Raw genomic sequence first — 23,116 nt, forward strand, 5'->3', positions numbered from 1 at the left:
TTATTTGTGGCTCAAGCGGTAGCGCGCTCGCCTGGCATGCGTGCGGCCTGGGTTCGAGCCTCAGCACCACATACAAAGAAAGATGTTGTGTCCGCCGAAAAACTAAAAAATACATATTAAAATTCTCTCTTTAAAAAAAAAATTAAAACTTTCAATGCATATTTAAAAAAAATCCTGAGATACTAAAACTTCCTACAATCCTACTGAAACAGTAAAAATTTCACTTTCTAATCAAAGAGAATAAAAGAAACCAGGACATCAATTTCACATTGACATTTTTATTAACGCCAACCGTTTTTTAATTATTATTTTTTTAAAACAATAGCACAAAATGTTTCAAGGAAGCAGTCTCACAATCTGATGACCTTCTGAAATACAGTTAAGCCACACCAAATATGAATTTCTGTTAAGACAAAAAAAATTTTTTTAAGAAAAATAAAAAGAAAAGGAAAAAAGAAAAAAGTAGGTAAAGAGAAAGGGAAGGGAATGAAATTTAGAGTTAAAACTTATTGGATTAGGTAGGTGAGGCTTGGTTAGTAGGATATACTGTTGAAGCAGAGTGGCACACATAGGCTTATAGTCATTGTTTTTGAAACCAGTTACCACTATTATATAGGCCCCGTAGTAGCAGTTACCACTGGCTTTTTGCACGCAAAAAATGAACCAGGAGAAGCCAGAGTTGACTTGATACTGTTATGAAGAGGTTCAATAGTTGGCGTGTTAGACAACTAAGACCATTTTTAGCAGAATAACTCCTTCAGGAAGGACTGGCTAAAAATCATTTTATTACTATTGTCTCACCTATATGCATTTTGGGGTTCTTAAAAGTCATCTTAAAAAAGGAAGAAAAATAATGTATATCAGTTTCTCTTATTTAATGTGGCTATGAAAGATGTTTTCTTAATATTTCTTTCTCTCTAAGAAGGACATCGGGGTCAGGTTGGGGGCTGGAGTAGAACTACAGGAGGAAAAACCCAGAGAGGGTAGAGGATTTTTTGTTTTTACCTTTTTTTTTTTTCCTTTCTCCTTTTTTGGCCAAGGGGTCACACAGAAGGGAGGCAAGGAGGAAAACTACAATCCTTGGTTCAGATTGAGTTATGCAGGAAAAGTTATCTTCCTGGTCAGTCCCCATGACAAAGAAAAAAAAAATTTTTTTTTTTTTTTAAATATGCACAGACTTGGACTATGTTATACCAACCATTAGCCTTTCATGTTTAGCCATTCCCAGCAATGGACAACACTATCCTGGGCTTGTAGGCTGCTTGCAGAACCCACTGCACAAAAATTCTCTTCCCTAGAAGCCTCTAGTTTCGTTTTGGTAGGTTATAAAAACAGAACATCTGTCATTAACAAGAGTGTTAAATACTTTTAACCACTGACAAGGCTTCAGGAAGTTTCACAGTTTCATTATGCTCTACTTTATTACTATCATATTTACATTTTTATTTTTATTTTTTTTTGCTGAATTGCTGATTTTCCTTTTTCAATAGAATTTAATTCTGGAGTGTGAGCAGGAACCAGTTAACTACATTCATTGTCCAACCCCCACTGGTTTGAAAGAAGACTCCGAATTCTTGGCATATGAATCAGCTGTTCGGTAGCTCCACCTTATCCTGGCAGCGAAGCAGCAGAAGAGCCGCAGCAGTGGCTGCTCAGGGTTCACACTGCAGGTGGGGAGGCTTTTCTCTGAAGGAGGTACTGGTGGATGCTCTCAGCATCTCGCTTTAGCCAAGCAGCATTCAGCAGGATATTTTCACAACACTGCTGGATGGTACGCTCAGCTGAAGGAGCTGGGTGACTCTCGAAGAAAGCCTGGTGTAAGAAAATACATAGTGTAGAATCATTGCTAGCAAAAGCAAGTTAATATCAAAGCTATGAAAAAGTACCCACTGGCCTACATATAGGATTCATTAGCCACAGTCATTAGAATTAACTGCTGCTACCCTCAGGCTAAAACAAATAAATACTTGGGTCTGCATATAAGAATTCTCCCCCAAATATCAAAAGTACAAAACCTAATCAAGAGAGACAGAACCTACTGCCTTTCTCTTAGGGTAATTTCTTAGTGGTTAATCTAGGCTTTGGATTTAGATGTAGCACTCAAATCTAGGCTTGGTCAAAATACCAGCCTGTCACTTTAAGTAAATTAACTACTCTAAGTCTCACTTTTCTCATCTATGAAAAAATATGCACTCCAAAACTTAAGAGACAACTGAAACATTTGGCAAAATACCTGGCACACAGGACTCATGAACTCAACATGTTCTGACACATTCTGACTGTCACAAATAAAGATCAATTTATAAGGAATGATAAAACTAAGAATTTTAAATTGCTGTTTTATACTATAATACTTCATAGTCTCATACTTTTCATAGAATAAACAATTTTTTCTGCTGGTACTGGGGACTAATCATGGGGTGGTCTACTATTGAACTACATCCCTAGCCCTTTTTATTTCAAGACAGCGTTTTGCTAAATCGCCAAGGCTGGCTTTGAATTTGCAATCCTCTTGCCTCAGTCTCCTGAGTAGTAGAGATTCCAGGTGTGCGCCATCATACCCAGCTAAATAAAACTATTTCTGTTTATTGTAATTTATCAAAATGCTTAAATAGGTTGGCGCTTGCCTGTAATCCCAGCAGTGAGAGGCTGAGTCAGGAGGATCGTGACAAAGCCAGCCTCAGCAAAAGCAAGGTGCAACTAGTGAGACCCTGTTTCTAAATAAAATATCAACTAGAGCTGGGGATGTGGCTCAGTGGTCGAGTGCCCCTGAGTTCAATCCCAGGTAACCCCTCCTCCCCCCAAAAATCTTAAAAGTCAAACCATTTTTTAATGAAGTACACTTAATTTCAATGAAAATAAAGCAGCTCTTAAATACCAACCTGCAAAATGATAGGGGTCTTTCCTTTAAGCTAGTCATCATAGGTGTAGAAGAGAAAAATGACTATTTCATAAGATTAACTCTAATCTTTTATAAATCAATTTACAAGGATGACAATGGCTCTTGCTTCAAGGCTTCTAATCATGGCTGGTTTCTCAGTGACTAAGTTAAAGTTGGATACAAGTCTTCCAGTTCCATCTCCAACAAATAGTACCAACATTTATATACCAGAAACCTGGGAATTATCTTTGACTTTCCTCCCAGACATGTTCACAATACAGAGAAACCACTTGGTAAATATTGTTAAAACTAAAGATTAACAAAATCAACCCCTGAATCTCTTTTCAATTCCTCCATTCTTACTGCTGTGCCATTCTTATTTTATTTTTTTTTTTAGAGAGAATTTTAAATATTTATTTATTTATTTATTTATTTTAGTTCTCGGCGGACACAACATCTTTGTTGGTATGTGGTGCTGAGGATCGAACCCGGGCCGCACGCATGCCAGGCGAGCGCGCTACCGCTTGAGCCACATCCCCAGCCCCAACCATTCTTATTTTTTATTTTTTTAAAATATTTATTCTCAAGCTTTAGGTGGATACAATATCTTTAGTTTACATTTATGTGGTGCTGAGGATCGAACCCGGTGCCTTGTGCTTGCTAGGTGAGCACTCTACCACTGAGCCACAACCCCAGCCCCTTATTTTTTAATTTTATCTTTTAGTTGTAGATGGACACAATGCCTTTATTTTACTTATTTTTATTTTTATATGGTGCTGAGGATCAAACCCAGTGTCTCATAAGTGCTAGGCAAGCGCTCTACCACTGAGCTACAACCTCACACCATGCTGTGCCACTCTTGCTTGGAGAATTAACACCCCAATTTCCTCTCATTCTAAATCATTTTCCATACTACACAGACTGAAATTTTTACAACACAAATCAGATCATGTTTATAAACCATTTGAGGGTTTTCCAGTCTAGAAAATTCTTAATATGATCCACAAGGCCACATGTATGAGCTAGCTCCTACCTACCTTATCAGCCTCCCACTACTCTGCCACAAAACCCATTACTTAATTCTCCTGCACAGAACCTATTGACATTACAATAATTGTTTATATAATACAATATATAATGTACACTAGATGACAGTAGAAGCCAAATCTTTCACTATTTTCTCAAGATTTAAATTCTTAAAACCTATTCTTAACAATGATTCACACACACTCAGGGGTTGTGGCTCAGCAGTAGAGTGCTTGCCTGGCACGTGTGAGGCACTAGGTTTGATCCACAGCACCACATAAAAATAAACAAATAAAACAAAGGTACTATGTCCATCTACAACTTAGATTTTTAAAAAATTTAAAAAAAAATTGTTGTAACTCAGAATTTCCAAATTCACACCTGACAATCACTATACTTATTTATAAAAATATTTAGCAGTTAAATGCAATGGGAAGCTTAAAGTTAAGATTTTTCTAATCAAAGTAAATTTGTCTCCCAAATGCTGAATTTTATCAGGTCCAAGGTCCATACTAAGCTGATTATCAATCTTTATTAAGGGCTAAAAGGAGAGACCACACATAACCATCTAGTCTCACTATGTACACAATAGACCTATAGAAGTCATGTTACCTAATCTAACAATCTCATCATCACCTTATTTTATAGATGAAGATACAGGCTCACAGGGGTTAAAAAACATCCTCAAAGACAAAGCTAAGGGGCTGGGATTGTGGCTCAGCGGTAGAGCGCTCGCCTAGCATGGGTGGGACCTGGGTTCGATCCTCAGTACCACATAAAAATAAAGACATTGTATTGTGTCCATCTACACCTAAAAAACAAATATTTAAAAAAAGACAAAGCTAATATGGGACAGAGCACAAATTGACACAGGTCAAGTGATTTGATTTCATACTCTTTCAACCACAATTCAACATCTTCAAAGATTATCTCAACTATAAATTTTTTAGACATTAGAAGATACAATCTAACCAGTCTTTCTCTAAGAAAAAAAAAGCGGGGGGGGGGATACTTTATCCCAATACCTCTACAATTAAAACAAAGTTTAGTGTTTTTATGTTTTAGATTGAAAGATAAAAAAGTAAACAGTACTTTCTCCTTACCTTAACCTCTCCAGCCATTTTATCAATTGCAAATCCCTCTACTGAGAGCTGAAAAACAAGGTTTTTGAATAGTAAGTGAAATAAAAAAAGGCTAGGAACAAACTTTCATTTACCCTAAAAAATGAATTATTTTGTTATCTTCAAAACTTTAGTTTGTTATAGAAGGTAAAGGAGAGGGATGCAGAAGCCCTTAAACAAATCCAATAATTATTTGAGGAATCTCTTAAAAAGAAAGAACCTTTGGGTCTATTGAATCATGGATATTGCTCAATAACATCCATGATTATCAACCTACTCAAATAAAAAAATTCACACACCTTTATTAGTCTGGATATTAAGAACCCTCCCTGGTATCGATTATAAAGTTCTTCCCAGTTGTCCTTTATGAATTTCCATGCAGCTTTCCTCCCATGCTTGCTGCCTCCAGCTACTCCACCAATTACTGATACAGTATCCTGTGGACGTACCTCTTCCTAAGAAAAGAAACAGATTAAAAGTCTAGCATTTCCACAACATCTTCTGGTTCCAGAAAGTGCAACATACTGTTGAAATACCTAAGTAACCACATCAAAGACATGTATTCTTTGTTTTTAGGAATAAATGGCACCAGAAGCTTGTAGAGAAAGCATTTGTTTTCTCTCCCAAATACTCTGATTTTGAGTCTCATTATTAGTGGGAGATAAGAGAAGTCAGTTTAAAAAGTTTATACCAGTTTTCCAAGAAGAGGACGCCTTAATCTAAGTTAAGGGCAGATCAAGAGGATACTGAATCAAAGACACTTGCCACAGATGAGTGAGTAACAACTCCCTCTGAAAGCAGTTTTCCTTGTAACTTACTGAAAGTGCAAATGTAAGGACTTTTTGAATCAGTTCAGGCAAAAGAGTAGCCCCAAGGACCCTTTCAATTCGGTTTTTCTCTTCTTGCATATCTGCTTGTTTGTGAAGCTATAGGGAAAAAATAAAAACAGAGACAGTTAGCTCTTCCCAGGAAATTCTCCATATGCTTATATAAGCTTCTCCTTCAATAAGGTAAAACACTGGGTAGGACTGTCAAGGTATTACATTAAAAAGAATACTTGTCGTGTGCTGGGCTTGTGGCTCAGTGGTTAAGCGCTTGCCTTGCATGTGTGAGGCACTGGGTTCAATCCTCAGCAATGAATAAATAGATTAATAAAAGATATTGTGTCCATCTACAACTAAAAAAAAATATTAAGGAAAAAAATACTTGTCAAGATGGTTGGGCACTAAATTTGTCCCTTGCCATTACAGTCAGTCAGTCATGAAATGTAAGTGCTCAGTAGATAAATAATAGTAGCCTGTCATCAGTTCTAAGCAGTTTAACATCAACATATAAAGAGTACATCTGTCCTGGCCAAATACTTTCTAGCACTGATATCTGGTTAATAGTCTATGTTTTATGAACAAAACTAATCATTGGTAATCTTATACCATTAAAGATCATCAATTTAATTTATAATAGTGAAAACGAAAATAATCTAAATACCCAACAGCTATCCTAATTACTTATTCATTTTTAAAAAGATGCTTTTCTGGGGGGGGCATACTGGGAACTGAACACTGGGGGTACTTTATCACTGAACTACATCCCCAGTCCTTTTTTGGGGGGTACCAGGGATTAAACTCAGGGGCACTCAACCACTGAGCCACATCCCCAGCCCAATTTCTGTATTTATTAGAGACAGAGTCTCACTGAGTTGCTTAGCACCTCACTAAATTGCTGAGGCTGGCTTTGAACTTGCGATCCTCCTGCCTCTGCCTCCTGAGTGGCTGGGATTACAGGAATGCGCCAACACGCCCAGCAGATCCTTTTAAAAATTCTTTACATTTTGAGACGGGGTCTAGCTAAGTTGCCCTGGCTGGCCTCGAACTTGTAGTCCACCTGCTTCAGACTCCTGAGTTACTAGAATTACAGGCATATGCCACTATGCCTGGCTCAAAAGATGCACTATAGAAGGTTACATTTTAGGAGTATTTCATGACATAAGCATGTTCTTTTCTTTTTTTAGTTGTAGATGGACATAATACCTTTATTATCTTTATCTTTATGCGGTGCTGAGACTCAAACCCAGGGTCTCACACATGCAAGACAAGCGCTCTACTATTAAGCCCCAGCCCCAAACCCCATAAGCATGTTCTTGATATTGAAATGAAAAAAAAAAAAAAGAGACAAAGCAAATAATCCTATATATATAAAAAATGTAATGTGAAGGGTAAAAACTTGAAAACACACCAAAATGCTAATACTAATTAATGATGGTCTCTGATCAATGGCATCATGTACCTTCACATTTCTTTCTTTTCTGGAGTGCTGGGGATTAAACTCAAGGCCTTGCACATACCAGGCAAGCGCTCTACTACTGAGCTATACCACTAGCCCTCTTCATGTTTCCTTTTTTTTTTTTGGTACCGGGGATTGAACCCAGGGATATTTAACCACTGAGTCACATCCCCAGTCCTTTGTTTGTATTTTATTTTGAGACAGGGTCTCACCAAGTTGCTTAGAGCCTCGCTAAATTGCTGGAGCTGGCTTTGAACTCTAATTCTTCTACCTAGCCTCCCAAGCCACTAGGATTATAAGTTGCCACTACGCCTGGCCCTCTTCACATTTCTTAACTGTAAAAGCAGCATACACTGAATGTGGAATATTAATAAGACAGAGATGCATAAAGAAAAAGTAAAATTACTACTATATGCACACTGCCAAACCTGGAATGAGATTATATTATACATGCTATTTTGTGATCCACTTTTAAAAAATAATTACAGGTAAGTTTTTTATTTTCTTCTTTATTCTTTCCTAGTCTCTAAATCTTCTGTAGTGAATACAGAAAATCTTTTTTTCATAGTTAGAAACAAAACATCATATTTTTAAAAATTAGAACTGCAGAGGCTGGGGATGTAGCTCAGGGCAGAGCATTTGCCTAGGTTAAAGTAAGTCCTAAGCCTCTCTGGGTTTCAGTTCACTCACCAGTAAAGTGAGGGGGACAAACTGATGATTTGTAAGGTCCTTTCAGCTGCAACATTCAAGGACAGAACTCAAGCTTTCAGGAAGCATCTCTTCCCGGAAGATAACCCTGATATATATTAGTCCACCAGGTGGCACTCTAGTACCACATTTAAAATATACTATTAAGAGGCATTCAAGCATTTGTTTTAACACTATTCCTAAATTACCAACAGAAAATAATCACTTGTCATCAAACTGTTTGCTTGTCTGTTTGTTTGTATGTTTGTTTTTGCAGTGTTGGGGGTTGATCTACAGGTGTCACACTTGCTAGGCAATACTCTACCACTGAGTTATATCTCCAGCCCCACTAAATGGTTTCTTCAAGAATTCTGATTTGAGGCTGGGGTTGTGGCTCAGAGGTAGATCTTTTGCCTAGCATTCATGAAGCACCGGGTTCAATCCTCAGTACCACATTAAAAAAATGAAATAAAGGTATTGTGTCAACCTACAACTAAAAAATAAATGTTTTTTTAAAAATTCTGATTCTGCCTTCATTAGAACTCTTCCTATATTGATACTATACACTCCCTTATGCTAATAAATGTTGTAAATACATATACTTGTATAAATTCTTAAAAATATTCCATAATATGAAGATGGTAATTTATGGCTTCTGCCATAAAACTTTCAGAACTGCTGTTTTTTTTTTTTCCATACACTTATGGAATAGACTAAAAATCCCCACAAAATATCCCATTTCATATGTATTTCATTCACATGATTTATAATCCACAGGTTTTTTTTTTTTTTAATATTTATTTTTTAGTTCTCGGCGGACACAACATCTTTGTTGGTATGTGGTGCTGAGGATCGAACCCGGGCCGCACGCATGCCAGGCGAGTGCGCTACAGCTTGAGCCACATCCCCAGCCCCATCCACAGGTTAATAGAATTTTCAGACTGAGAAGGGACCTTGATGTCTAATTGAAAAGTAAATCCAAAATATAACTTTTATATTATTAAAAAGAAAACCCAGGGGCTGGGAATGTGGCTCAAGCGGTATCGCGATCGCCTGGCATGCGTGCGGCCCGGGTTCGATCCTCAGCACCACATACAGACAAAGATGTTGTGTCCGCCAAATACTAAAAAAATAAAATAAAATATTAAAAATTCTCTCTCCCTCTCTCTAACTCTCTCTCACTCTTTCTTTAAAAAAAAAAAAGAAAACCCATGGATAAACAACATGGGTAAAGTGGTAATTTTTTAAAAAATAAGTATCTTTTTAATTGTGGATGAACCTTTCAGTGCCTCACATATGCCAGGCTGAAAGCACTCTACCACTGAGCAACAACCCCATTTTTTGAGCCAGGGCCTTGCATTTGAAGTTCCCCAGGATGGCCATGAACCTTCAATCTTCCTACCTTCGTCTTCCAAGTAGCTGGGACTACAGCCCTGCAATACCACATCCAGTTCCCATAGCTTCTTTTTTTTTTTAGTTGTCGATGGGGCCTTTATTTATTTATTTATTCATATGCAGTGCTGAGAATTGAACCCAGTGCCTCACACATGTTAGGCAAATGCTCTACCACTGAGCCACAATCCCAGCCACCCCCCTCCCGCCCAGTTTCTTAATATTTGCATGTCTGCAATAAACATATATTTTTGCCAGGACATTTTGTTCTTTTAACCATTTAAAGCTGTTCTCTGTGTCCATCCAAGTTCAGGAGCCTTTTCCAAATCACTCACCTTTAGCATAATGTCTAAGGTAGTACCATCACCATGCTTCAAAACGGTCAGATAGACCTACAAGACAACAAAGGAAGTTATCTGAGTACATCTACCCTGTTTCAAGGTATTTTAACGTTACAAAAATACAGAAAGCAAGTAAAAACGTTGCAAGAAGTGTGGAGGTACATACAAATCAGGGTAAAGATGTAAAAACCCCATGAACAACCACAGAGACAAATGGCATGTCGTGATAGCACAGCACACCAACTCTCTCTGGGGAATGTGCACAGGGGAATCACCTTTCAGAAGCACCATGTGGCAGAGAGACTTAAATGGCTACAAACCATCCAAATGGGATATGTTAAAATGAGAGTTAGATATGGCTTGTGGGTCAGTCCTTAGGTCAGTTTTGGTTAGTATTAAAGAAGTTTCATGTTTCATAGAGTAATGTAGGTAACTAGAAATCAAAGAAATTTATTGTGGAAACTTACAGGACTCCTCAGGTCAGCAGAGAGAATCTGTTTTCCTTCCACATGGTCCTTAAACCGACGACGGGCTTCATCTAACGTTGCCTTGTGTCCTGCTTTTCCTAGTTTGCCCAGAACCAAGCCCCTCAGGAGTGCATCTAGATGACCTGATTGAAAAGTAAAAAAGACATAGGACTATTTAAAAGGACTGTTTTTATTAATTTAGCACCTGAATACTTTATAATTATATTACTCTAAGTCTGTGGTCTTAAACAAACACAATTCCCCTAATACAAGAGAGAACACTTGATTTAAATTTAATAAATTGTAAGAGGGAAAATGCTAAACAGACTAGACAAGCAAACTTGCTGACCATCTCTATTCACAAATGCCAATTATCTGGATTTACTAAATGTTACTCAGTCTAGTTAATTATACTGCTAAGGACTGTGTGTGGAAAGAAAAGGCTTATTACATCACAAAGCTCTGACACAAGATTCAGAAAAAGATAGTATGTGGAACTAGTATACCCTGTGTATGACAAACTGAAATCATATTTAAAAAATATTTTTGTTATTGATGGACCTTTATTCATTTATTTATTTTTATGTGGTCCTGAGACTTGAACCCAGTGCGTCACACATGCTAGGCAAGTGCTCTACCACTGAGCCACAAACCCAGCCCTGAAATTATATTTTTAAATGAAGGCTAGTTGATGAATTCTTCCAAAGATACATAAACAGTCATTAAGGACATAAAAAGAGTATCACCATTGATCATTAGGGAAATGCAAATACAAACCACAATGAGATACTACTTCACATTATGATGGCTACAATCGAAAAGACAGAATATAAACAAAAGTGTTGACAAGGATGTGGAGAAATTAGAGCCCTAAAACACTGCTGGTGGAAATGTACAATGGTGTGGCCATTTAGAAAGACAGTTTGGCAGTTCCTCTGTAGGTTCAACATAGAGTTATCATGTGACCTTGCAATTCTACTCTTAGGTATTTACCCAAGAGAAATGAAAGTTTATGTCTATATAAAAACATGTACATAAATATTCACAGAATTCATAATAGCCAAAAAGTGAAACCAATCCAAATGTTTACCAACTGATAAAATGCGCTACATCTCCACAATGAGATATTATTCTACCATAAAAAGGAATAAAGGGCTGGGGATATAGCTCAGTTAATAGAGTAATTGCTGGGGTTCAATCCCCAGCACCACCAAAAAAATAAAAATAAAAATAAAAAAAATCAGGGATGGGTATGTGGCTTAGAGGTCGAGTGCCCCTGAGTTCAATTCCCAGTAAACACCCCACCCCATCGCCAAAAAAAAAAAAAGGAATGAGATACTGACATTAAGCTACCACCTGGGCAAATGTTAAATGAAAGAAGCCAGGTACACAAGACCATATACTATATGATTCTACTTATATGAAATGTCAAAAATAGGCAACTTTATGAGAGAGAAGGATTAGTGGCTCTCAGGGAATAGGGATTAACTGCCACTGGGCATGGGGCTTCATTTGGGGTGAAGAAATTGTTCTGAAATTAGATAATGGTGATGATTGTATAAGCTTATTATGAGCATACTAAAAAGCACTGAACTGTTTTTTTTTTTTTTTTTTTTTCTTTTGAGATACTGAGGATTAAACCTAAGGCTCTGCACTTACTAGGCAAATACTCTACAACTGAGCTACATCCCCAGTCCTTTTTATTTTGAGGTAGGGTGTCGCTAAGTGGTCTGGAAACATGTATATGTCACCATGACCAACGCAAAAAAGTCAAAATTAGCACACAAATCTGATAGATGTACAATGAAAAATGTAGTATATTCTTACTACCCAGCAGTAAAAGGAATGAACAACCTGTATGTGTCTCAAAAACACGCCAAATAAGAAAAGCAAAATATAACACAATTTCACACAGGATATATTGGTGTACTTCTGTAATCTCAGCCATTTGGGAGGCTGAGGAAGGAAGATGGAAAGCTCCAGGCCAATTCTGACAATTTAGCAAGACCCTATCTATAAATAAATAAATAAATAGGCTGGGGATGTAGCTCAGTGGTAGAGCACTGTTGGGTTCCATCCCCCGTACTTGGCGGGAAGAAATACATATATGTGTATGAGATTCTACTTGTATGATAGACAACATTAATCTACAGTGAAAGTAGTTAAAATAGTGTTTGCCTGGATAGGGTGATCAAGTAGCAGGGACTGGTTTAGAAGGGGCCTGAGGCTACTTTTAAAGAATAGAAATGTATGCATTTGTCAAAAGTCATCAAACTGGAGGACTAGGGATATAGCTCAGTGGTAGAACACTTGCCTAGCATATGCTGAAGCCCTGTACTGACAAAGAAATGGGGGCAGAAGGTATCATCGAGCTAGACAGAACACTGACATTACACATTTTTGCTATATTTAAATCATAATTCAATAAAAAGTAAGTTTAAGAAAACTTACCAAGAGATCCAAAACAAAACAAAAAACAATTTATAACTCTGGCTCTGGTACTGACTTGCTATGTGGTGGAAGGTGATATTTTATTATTTTGCTTTTTGATTCTTTCATCTGATAGAAAACTAAAGCCATTCCCCCTATATCATTTTTAAAATTTTTTGGTTTTAGTTATATATGGCAGTAGAATTAATTTTGACAAAATTTTTTAAAGAGAGAGAGAGAATTTTTTAATATTTATATTTTAGTTTTCGGTGGACACAACATCTTTATTTTTTATTTTTATGTGGTGCTGAGGATAGAACTCAGCGCCCCGTGCATGCCAGGAGAACGCGCTACTGCTTGAGCCACATCCCTAGCCCAATTTTGACATATTTATACATAACATATACCTTATTCTAATCAGGATCCCAGTCTGGTGGAACATATACAATGTTGAGATTCACTGTGGTGTATTCATGTGTATACATAGGAAAGTTATGTCAGATTCATTCTATTGCCTTTCCTATTCCTATCTCCCCTCCCTTCCCTTATTTCCCCTTTGTATAATCCATTGAACTTCTATTCTTCCCCTTACCAATAGCATCCATAACATTCATCCTTTGATTTTCTGGGATTGGCTTATTTCACTTAGCATATAGTCTCCAGATCCATCGTACTGATGAATGTCATAAAAACATTCTTCTTTATGGCTGAGTTAATATTCCATTGTATATATAAACCACATTATCTTTATCCATTCATCTGTTGATAGGCATCTAGATTGGTTCCATAGCTTAGCTATTTATGAAGTGTGCTGCTATAAACATTGATGTGGCTTCCCTGTATCTATCATTCATTCATATATATATATATATATATATATATATATATATATATATATATATAATTTAGTTGTAGTTGGACACAATAACTCTATTTCACTTATTTATTTTTAAGTGGTGCTGAGGATTGAACCCAGGCCCCACACATGTGAGGCAGGCACTCTACCACTGAGCCACAAACCCAGCCCCTCCTATATCATTTTTACATATTTTTTCATTATAGATGGTCACAATACCTTTATTTATTTATTTATTTATTTTTATGCAGTGCTAAGGATCACACTCAGTGCCTCACACATGCTAGGCAAATGCTTTACCAAAGAGCCACAATTCCAGCCCCTCTGTATCATTTTTTTTAATATTTATTTTTTAGTTGTAGTTGGACACAATACCTTTATTTTATTTATTTTTACATTGTGCTGAGGATGGAACTCAGGGCCTCACACATGCTAGGCAAGTGCTCTACCACTGAGCCATAACCCTAGCCCTGCCTTCTGTATAATTTTTAAGCTCAAAAGGTTTCACACATTATCATCATAAAAGAAAAGTACAATGCCTACTAATTTACTTACATCTTGTTATTATTAATCTGTGCTCCTGTCTAAAGCCAACTTCTCTACTGTGCACTGGGATCCAATTCCTCTCCATTATTCAGCTGCCACTCTCTTCCAACGTGAATTTTCAATACTACACATTACTTTCATTGGTAAAAAGACATAAAATATCCCAACTTAAAAAAAGAGAAGTCCGGGGCTAGGGTTGTGGCTCAGTAGTAGAGCGCATACCTAGCACGACGTGCAAGGCCCTGGGTTTGATCCTCAGCACCACATAATAGAATAAAGCTATTGTGTCTAACTACAACTAAAAAAAGTCCTTCCCTGAGCCCACATTTCTCAAGACTACACTCTTTTCTCTGATTCTCTTTTTAGCAAAATTCTTTTAAAAAGTTTTCTAGATGTGTGGCTCCATTTCATCTCCTCCCATTGCAGAGAAAGCACTATTGTTTCCTATCATCCCATAAAGTCTGTTAAATGCAATCACTAATTCTCCATCCTTTTCTTGACTTAGAGAGCTTTTATACAGCTGATTACTTTCCTTCTGTTTTAATATGCTGTTTATGTCTTGGGATACTCCTTTCCCTCCTGGCTCTCCTCCTGCCTCATTGGCCAGTCTCCTTTATAGATTCTTCCTTTTCTACCTAATCTCTCAATCTGGACTTCCTTAGGATCCAGTCCTCAGTTCTCTTTTTTCCATCTAAACTCAGTCCCTGAGTGGTCTCTTATAGTTTCATAGCTGCAAATATTATCTACTTGCTAATGACTCCCAAATGTATTTATCCAACCTGGATTTTGAGGAATTCTATGTTCAGATGTCTAACATGACCTCTAATTTAATATGCCTCAAACCAAACTCCTGATTGATTCCCTTTTGTACCCAAAGGTGCTTCTATGGCAGTTTTAATTTGATGACTCCTCTCTCAACCACACATTCTTTTTAGCAAAATTCTTTTAAAAAGTTGTTTAAAATAAAATAGTTTGTTCTACCTTCAAACTTCACACAGAACTTACTAACTACTTATAAGTTGTAGCTAGCACCTCAAATGGATTCATCAGATAGCCTATTTTTCTTTTTTTGTTTTGTTTTTTCCTGCAGTGCTGGAAGTTGAGTTCAGAGCATGCTAGGCGAGTGTTCCACCACCAAGGTATATCTGCCTTCAGCCTATTCTTTGCATACTCAAGTACATCAAATCATGCTCCTCTACCCAAAACTCTAAATTATCACCTCAAGTCACAAAATATGAAAGTCAAAAACTTCTTACCACGGGTCCACAAGTCCTATAAGATCTAGTACGCTTCCCATGTTCCTCCCTCTCTCATTTACTCTGTTCTGATCTTACTAGCCTTCTTGTTATTCCATGTTCCCACCTTAGGCATTTGTCAGTCCCTCTGTCTGGACCATTTCCCCCCTAGATATCCTTATACTTCTCTCTTTGGTATCTCTACTTAGATTCAAAGATTACCTTATTAGTGATTTCCCCAACTGCTCTCTATAAAATAGTGGTCTAGTACTCCTTATTTGCCTTCCCGGCTTTGTTTTTCTTCATGATACTTGCTATCAACCCAGAACAGTATATATTTAATTGTTTGCTGTATCTCCCACTAGAATATAAACCATACAGGGCAATGTTTTGCTTTCTCCTGTATCTGCAGCTTCTAGAATAATACTTGGCATATAAGTTGCATAAATATTTGTTGAACCAATGAAAGACAAAGAGTGCTTAAGTACTGTTACTACTGTTCTTATTTCAAAAGACTCTCAAATTGGGGCTGGGGATGTGGCTCAAGTGGTAGCCTGCTCGCCTGGCATGCGTGCGGCCCGGGTTCGATCCTCAGCACCACATACCAACAAAGATGTTGTGTCTGCCGAGAACTAAAAAAATAAATATTAAAAATTCTCTCTCTCTCTCTCTCTCCTCTCTCTTTAAAAAAAAAAAAAGACTCTCAAATTAAAATTAGGAGAAAGTACCACCTTTAACTATTAGAAAATGGTAAAAAATAATTGTATTTGGAGTCTTCAAATCACCATTCTTAACATTTAAATGATAGCAAAAAGAGTAAATATGTGATTACAGAAATAATGATGGAGGAGAACATGTGTAAAAAAGCAATTAATTTCCTTAATTAAGAAAGCTGGCTGGGGATGTGGCTCAGGCTGGGGATGTGGCTCAAGCGGTAGCGAGCTCGCCTGGCATGCGTGCGGCCCAGGTTCGATCCTCAGCACCACATACCAACAAAGATGTTGTGTCCGCCGAGAACTAAAAAATAAATATTAAAATTCTCTCTCTCTCTCTCTCTCTCTCTCTCTCTCTCTCTCTCCTCTCTCACTCTCTTTAAAAAAAAAAAAAAAAAAGAAAGCTGGCCCCTGTGTCTCTTAGCTGTAACCTTGAGTTACAAGTTGTATATAAGGTACCTAGTAGTATGGTAATATAAAAAAAAATAACTCAAAACTCCCATTAACTTTTCTTGACTATAAATGTGCCTTTGGAACACTTTATTTTCAATACTGTATAAACTACATGTAGCAATAAATATATATGTAAGTACTACTGCACTGATGGTGATGACACATTAACTTCACCAGCAGACTTGGATGACTTGAGTTTTAATTTCTGGCAGTTGAATATATAGTAACATCTTACAAATATAAAGATGATTTTAATTAAGTTGTTAACTATAGGTGAATAAAAAAGTACCAGTTTCTGACTGATTTTTTTTCCCCATTAAGTACATCCATTACCTTCTCCAGGTTTGGGGTCCCAGCCCAGTCTCTCCCCTATAGGTGAAAAGACATCTTTCACAAACTCCTGGATTTCCTCATAGAAGTCTGTGTGGGACAAGAGAGTTGAGAGAATCCCCAGGTTACAGCTCAGGTCGCTCCATACAGTATAATTGGGCTCATTCACAAAAGCCTCCATGACTTTTAGAACCTCTACAGTGCTAATGATTCCAGCTCGAGCCTGGGATAGGAAAAAACATAAATTAACCTAGTCTTCAAAAAACAAAACAAAAAATAAGCATGTATTTTCAGCATAATATACTGCTAATAATTTTTTTGGTTTGAGGAAATGAGACTAAATAAGTTCAGAAGAACACCACTGAAATAAAATTCCTATTATGAAAATATCCCTTACTTACTTCTTCACTATTTATAAAAGAACTACTTTAAAAATTATACTAAACTCCCCTTCTTGAGGAACAACAACAATAAACCAGTTAACGTCATATTTCTACTTGGTTTCTGGGCCCCTGATTTTGTTTTGAAATTTTTCATATCTTCAAAAAAACTACAAAAATAGTTGGGGCTTTAATTCTTGACAGAAGCTCTTTCAAAGCTGGACCTTAAAAACTGTGTCAACTTAAGCCTCTCCTTTACTCGTTTCCAAAAGAGCACAAACTGGAAGGCACTACAAATTGAGAGTTCTTTCAGCACTAACTAATGGAGTTGGGAAAAAGAACTTCTGTTACAGCAGCCAACTGCACAAATGACCCACTCTCCTGGGACAGGTCTCTTTTTGGCAAAGAGATCAGCAGATGTAAAGTTTTGAGCATCAATGCTAATCTATGTTTATACAAAGGAGGAATCTAAAACCAGTGATTGCAGAGGGCAGGGAAAATTTCAAGTTCAATTGAAAGGAACACTAGGAGGAATGTAACAATTTTATCATAGTCAAAGACATCCAGAAATTACAAAACCTATGTTGGAGTCACAAAAATAATACTACTAGCTGCTGCTTTAAGTCCTTTTTGGAATAAAACCAAATATAAATATATTTCTAAGTTAATACACACTATAATTTGAATAATAACAAAACTACAAAAGTTCTAGCTTTTCCTGCAAACTATTTTAGAAAAAACATAAAATCATTCTAAATTACTGCCAGATGTAGTGGTGCGTGAATGCAGGCACGCACGCCTGTAATCCCAGTGACTGGGAAGGTTGAGGCAGGAAGATCATAAATTCAAAACTAGCCTTATAGCAGTTCAGTGAGACCCTAAGCAACTTAGCAAGACTTCAGTCTCAAAATAAAAAAATAAATAAATAAAAGGACTGGGGATGTGGATCAATGGTTAAGTGCCCCTGGTTTTAATTCACAGTACCTCTGCCCTCCACCCAAATCATTGAATTATTAAAAAAAAAAAAAAAAGTAGGGAAATTTCTTAAAGGCTTATATCTATTTCTATTTAAAAGAAAGAACTTTTTGTCTTATAAAGAATGGTTTGACTAAAGATAATTTTAAAAAAAACTGGCTTAGGAGTAGTGAAATGGTATTTGCTTCTGGTAAATTATATAGATCCAATCTTGTCATTTAATTACTAACAGTCATTTGCTCCTTTCCCAAAGGTGTTCACATTCAGAAGAACCATATTCTTCTAATTATGCTTTAGACACTCCAGGAAAATCAAGATCCTTTAATCAACAAAATCTATCATATTACTTAAATGAGAGACACTTACCAAGGAGAAGAGGTCATTCTGTAATCCAAGTCGATCCACAGGAGGCAGAGAAAGGTCCCGAATGCCTGGTAATAAACTTTCCAGCATGGCAGAGCTATACTGAGTTCGATAAAATCCAACAGTTCCCAGATTTAACTGAAAAGATATCCAATAGGCACTATTAAATGCTTCCATTTATTTTATTTTATGTCTTTTTCGAACTTCCATTTATTTAACAAATCAACCTTTTGTATGTGTAAAATGAATTATGCTTTTAGATATATTTGTGTTAAAAATAACAAAGATCACACATGCTAACGAGTAGGGATTAAAACACAGAGCCCACAAAGTTAGCAATCAGTTGTCCAAAATAAATGCAAAGGCAAAAAACCCAGAAACTTTTAACAATAGGGGCCAAAGTGAGGGACAGTAGGAAGAACATGGGAGAAAGAGAGAGAATAATGTTGGCTAAATTTCTATTTCTAATCTCAATGGATCGTTATAGATTTAGAGAAAATATTTACTATATATAAAAGCACTTGATAGAAGACTCTCTGAGAAAGATTAAGCTTTTACAAACATTGAGTAAAAAGCCTCAACAATTTCATATTTCAAATTTTAACCTCCAGGAAGAACCATATTTTTCTAATTATGTCTCAGACACTCTAGGTAGAATAAGAACCTTTAATCAAAAAAATCTATCATATTATTTAGGTGAGAGATGCAATAAAGGTAATTTCATATTATTTTTGGAGTAAGGTAACCACTGATTTCTCTATAGGCTATTTACAAACAACTTAAACCATTTTTCTTTCCTTTTTTTTTTTTTTTTTGTGACTGGGATTGATTGCATTTGTTAGGCAAGTACCCTACTACTGAGCTACAACCAAAAATATTTTTGAAAATACTTATATACAGTATAGTATAATGGTAAAATAAAAAGACATAAGTATTTTACTTCTTTTAATATTTATATTTTAGTTTTAGGCAGATACAATATCTTTATTTTTATGTGGTGCTGAGGATCGAACCCAGACCTCACATGTGCTAGGCGAGCACTTTACCACTTGAGCAACAACCCCAGCCCTAAATATTTTATTTCTTATAAATATTTTAAAAAATCATCCCATAATTCTAATGCAACTTTTATTTTATTGATTCCCCCCCCTTTTTTTTCCTCTCCCTCTTTCATTTTGTAATGCTGGGGATTGAACCCAGGACCTTGCGTATACCAGATAAGTGCTCTACCACTGAGGTATGCCCCTCAGCCTCTATTTTATTGATTTCCTTTATCTTCTTTTTTTTTTTTTTCCTGTGTGGTGGTACTGGAAATTAAACCCAGAGATGTTCTACCACCAAACTACATTCCCATCCCCTGCCCTTTTTTAATACCTTTATCCCTGCCACTTAGCCACAATCCCAGCCCTTTTTAATTTCTTAATTTTTAGGTACCAGGGGATTGAACTCAGGGACACTTGACCACTGAGCCACATCCTCCGCCCTATTGTGAGACATGGTTTAAGTTGCCCAGGTTAGCCTTGAATGTGGAATCCTCCTGTCTCAGTTTACTGAGTTGATGAGATTATAGGTGTTTAAAGTTGTAAGTCCACAAATGTTTTGGCTAACATGACTTTATACAGAGTCTATTATTTTTCTTTTCCACTTCAGTCTTATTCTGTTTTATTTGCTTATCTACCACACCCTTATCTAATTAAGAGCACATATCTGGATTATACTATTTGAAAAACAGCCCTAAATTTCACAAAGTTTTAGAATTGAAAGTCCTAGTCTATGGGGCTGGAATGTAGCTCAGTGGTAGAGCACTTGCCTAGTATGCATTAGTATACATGAAACCTGAGTTCAATCCCCGCACTACGTCTTCCTCCCCCAAAAAAGTCTCAGTCTAAACTGGAGCAGTAAAATTTAGAGAGACTTATAAAATGCATTAAAGAAATCAGTTCAGATAAGGTAAAAATGGCTCTGCCATTTCTGGACTCACCTTAACCCACTGGTCTGATTTGACATTTTTCAAAACCACATTCATCTCTGGCTTATCCATTAGAATTTTAAGTTTGGCCTGATTGGGATCTTCACTAGTAGAGATTGTGATAGGAACCATCCACTGGGGACAGTCTTCTCCTAATCAAGAGAAGAACAAACAGAAAACCTGAAAATTAACTTTATCCTGGAAGAAATAGATGGTAAAATGTAGAGAGGACTGGTGTTGTTATAGTCAGGGCCCAAATTTAGGTGGTAAGCCAATAGCTCATTCTTAGTGCTACAGAAACTCTCCCAGCTAACCCAAATATTAGTGGAAAGGAAGATATAACTAGTGAAATAATAACAGCCTAAAAAAAAAAACAAAAAGGAGAGCAGTTAACTCATAGAATCACAAATGCAACGATTTAACCTTAATCATTGTTTTCCCTTCACAAAGCAATAGACATAGCAATGATTTTACTATGAAAATAAATTTTGAGTAGGTGAAAGTGTTCCCATTGCATTGCATTTAAAAACCAATTTTAAGGTGCAGTCTTTAATGGGTATACACACTGATGAAACACTGATATTTATTGCTATGATACGACACATCCTGGGAGCTATTGCATTCTATTAATGAGGAGTCATATCTAAAAGTCAAAGCATTTGTAAGGCAGAAATACTATTTTAGATATCAGGCAGCAAAATAGACTTGCATTAAGATGCCAAACAAGAGTCCTTACCAAGTACATTAACAGTTATTTAAATAGTTGCATACCTAACATATGTAAGTTATATAGCCTAATTATCAGGCTAAACAACAAATTAAACCCCTCCCCTTCACACACTATTCAGGTTTTAATGTTGTTTATATTTGTCATTGAACATTATAAAAGCCTATAAAACCTATCAGTATTTCAAAGCAGATTATAGGTATGAGGTAGAAAACAGCAACTATGACCCTTAAGGATTTATTTGGATATATTGTTTGACTTGTAAGGCATTTATTTCATTAAAAAAAATCTTTTATAATACTAGGAGCACTTTACCAATCAGCTATATCCCCATCCTTTTTAAAAAAATTTTACAATTTTGAGACTGGGTCTCACTAAGTTGCTTAGATCAGTGCTAAGTTGTTTGAGGCTGGCCTCAAACTTGCGATCCTTGTATTTCTGCCTCCTGAATTGCTGGGATTACAGGTATGCACCACCACTCCCGACTTGTCAGACCTATTTATTATAAGAGTAATTCTAGGGCTGGGGGTGTGGCTCAAGCGGTGGCGCGCTAGCCTGGCATGCGTGCGGCCCAGGTTCGATCCTCAGCACCACATACAAACAAAGATGTTGTGTCTGCCAAATACTAAAAAATAAATATTAAAAATATTCTCTCTCCCTCCCTCTCTCTCTAAAAAAAAAAAAAAAAAAAAGAGTAATTCTAATGTTTTAAGAAGAGTTAAGGGCAGAGGCCATACTTCTTAATCCTAGGCGGATGCATCAGATCTTGAGGGTAGAACATGACAAGGCATTGGTGATGATAACATATACTTCTCTCTGTTGAGCTACTATTCAGAGAAACACTTTACTTTTGTTTTTTTTTCAATCAAACTTTAATATCCTGGATAAAATTTTATAGGTAGGGAGTCTAATGTGTTTGAAAAAGTGTGAGTTAAAAACATGAACTCGGGCTGGGGATGTGGCTCAGCGGTAGCGCGCTCGCCTGGCATGCGTGCGGCCCGGGTTCGATCCTCAGCACCACATACCAACAAAGATGTTGTGTCCGCCGAGAACTAAAAAAAATAAATATTAAAAATTCTCTCTCTCTCTCTCCTCTCTCACTCTCTCTTAAAAAAAAAAAAAAAAAAAACATGAACTCATGGGCTGGGGCTGTAGCTCAGTGGTAGAGCGCTTCCAGCCTCAGAACCACATAAAAAATAAATAGATAAATAAATAAAGATATTGTGTCCATTCCTGTGACAAAATAAAAAATATTTAAAAAATAAAAACATAAACTCAGGGTTGGGGAGGTAGTTAATTGGTAGAGTGTTTGCCTAAATGGCAAAGCCCTGGGTTCAATCCACATGTGGAGGGAAAAAAAAGCAGAACTCATGGGGTTCGATTATTTTGTTTCAATTTCCTCCCTTGCCCTTTTATGTGTGTATGGGAGGGGCATTTGCAGTCTTCCTGCTTCAGCCTCCCAAATTGCTGGGATTACAGGCACATGCCATTGTGCCCAGCTAATCTCCACTTGTAACTTATTTGATAAGTGACCTCAACCAATTTAACCTAGTTGTACCTCAGCTCTCTCATGTGCAAAATGAAAATAATACCACCTATATTTAAGCCATCCACTTAAGTACACCAGAAATCCTCTTTTATGGATTAAGACTAGATATCACTTCTTAGATGTTCTAATTCTTCATTATAGACTCTAATAATACATAGACACATGAGATTTTTTTTAAGAAAGTAATTAAATACTACAAATAGCGTGTTGAATCTTATATTTTGATTTCTTAAGTCTCACTTTTATCCTTTTACCATCTCCTTGTTTTTATTAGTTCCATTATAACTATAAATAATGGATAATAATGCCAGGTATGATGGCACATGCTTATAATCCCAGTGGCTCAGGAGGCTGAGGCAGGAGGATTTTGAGATCAAAGCTAGCCGTTAGCAACT

General features: G+C 36.6%; 1 protein-coding gene across 1 annotated transcript in view; it reads right to left on the bottom strand.

Moving 5' to 3' along the window:
* Positions 1-262: 262 nt before the first annotated feature.
* Positions 263-23,116, bottom strand: part of Npepps (aminopeptidase puromycin sensitive) — a 94,811-nt gene continuing 71,957 nt past the window's right edge. The window contains exons 15-23 of the mRNA XM_077800629.1: positions 20,458-20,597; positions 18,480-18,614; positions 16,762-16,981; positions 10,196-10,338; positions 9,723-9,779; positions 5,847-5,954; positions 5,328-5,483; positions 5,011-5,058; positions 263-1,812 (exon numbers count right to left, since the gene is read on the bottom strand). Coding sequence (XP_077656755.1) covers positions 1,660-1,812; positions 5,011-5,058; positions 5,328-5,483; positions 5,847-5,954; positions 9,723-9,779; positions 10,196-10,338; positions 16,762-16,981; positions 18,480-18,614; positions 20,458-20,597 — 1,160 coding nt within the window. The 3' untranslated portion in view covers positions 263-1,659. The remainder of the gene's footprint in view (positions 1,813-5,010; positions 5,059-5,327; positions 5,484-5,846; positions 5,955-9,722; positions 9,780-10,195; positions 10,339-16,761; positions 16,982-18,479; positions 18,615-20,457; positions 20,598-23,116) is intronic.

The sequence above is a fragment of the Urocitellus parryii genome, chromosome 7 (assembly GCF_045843805.1).
Source record: "Urocitellus parryii isolate mUroPar1 chromosome 7, mUroPar1.hap1, whole genome shotgun sequence".
Lineage (NCBI taxonomy): Eukaryota > Metazoa > Chordata > Mammalia > Rodentia > Sciuridae > Urocitellus > Urocitellus parryii.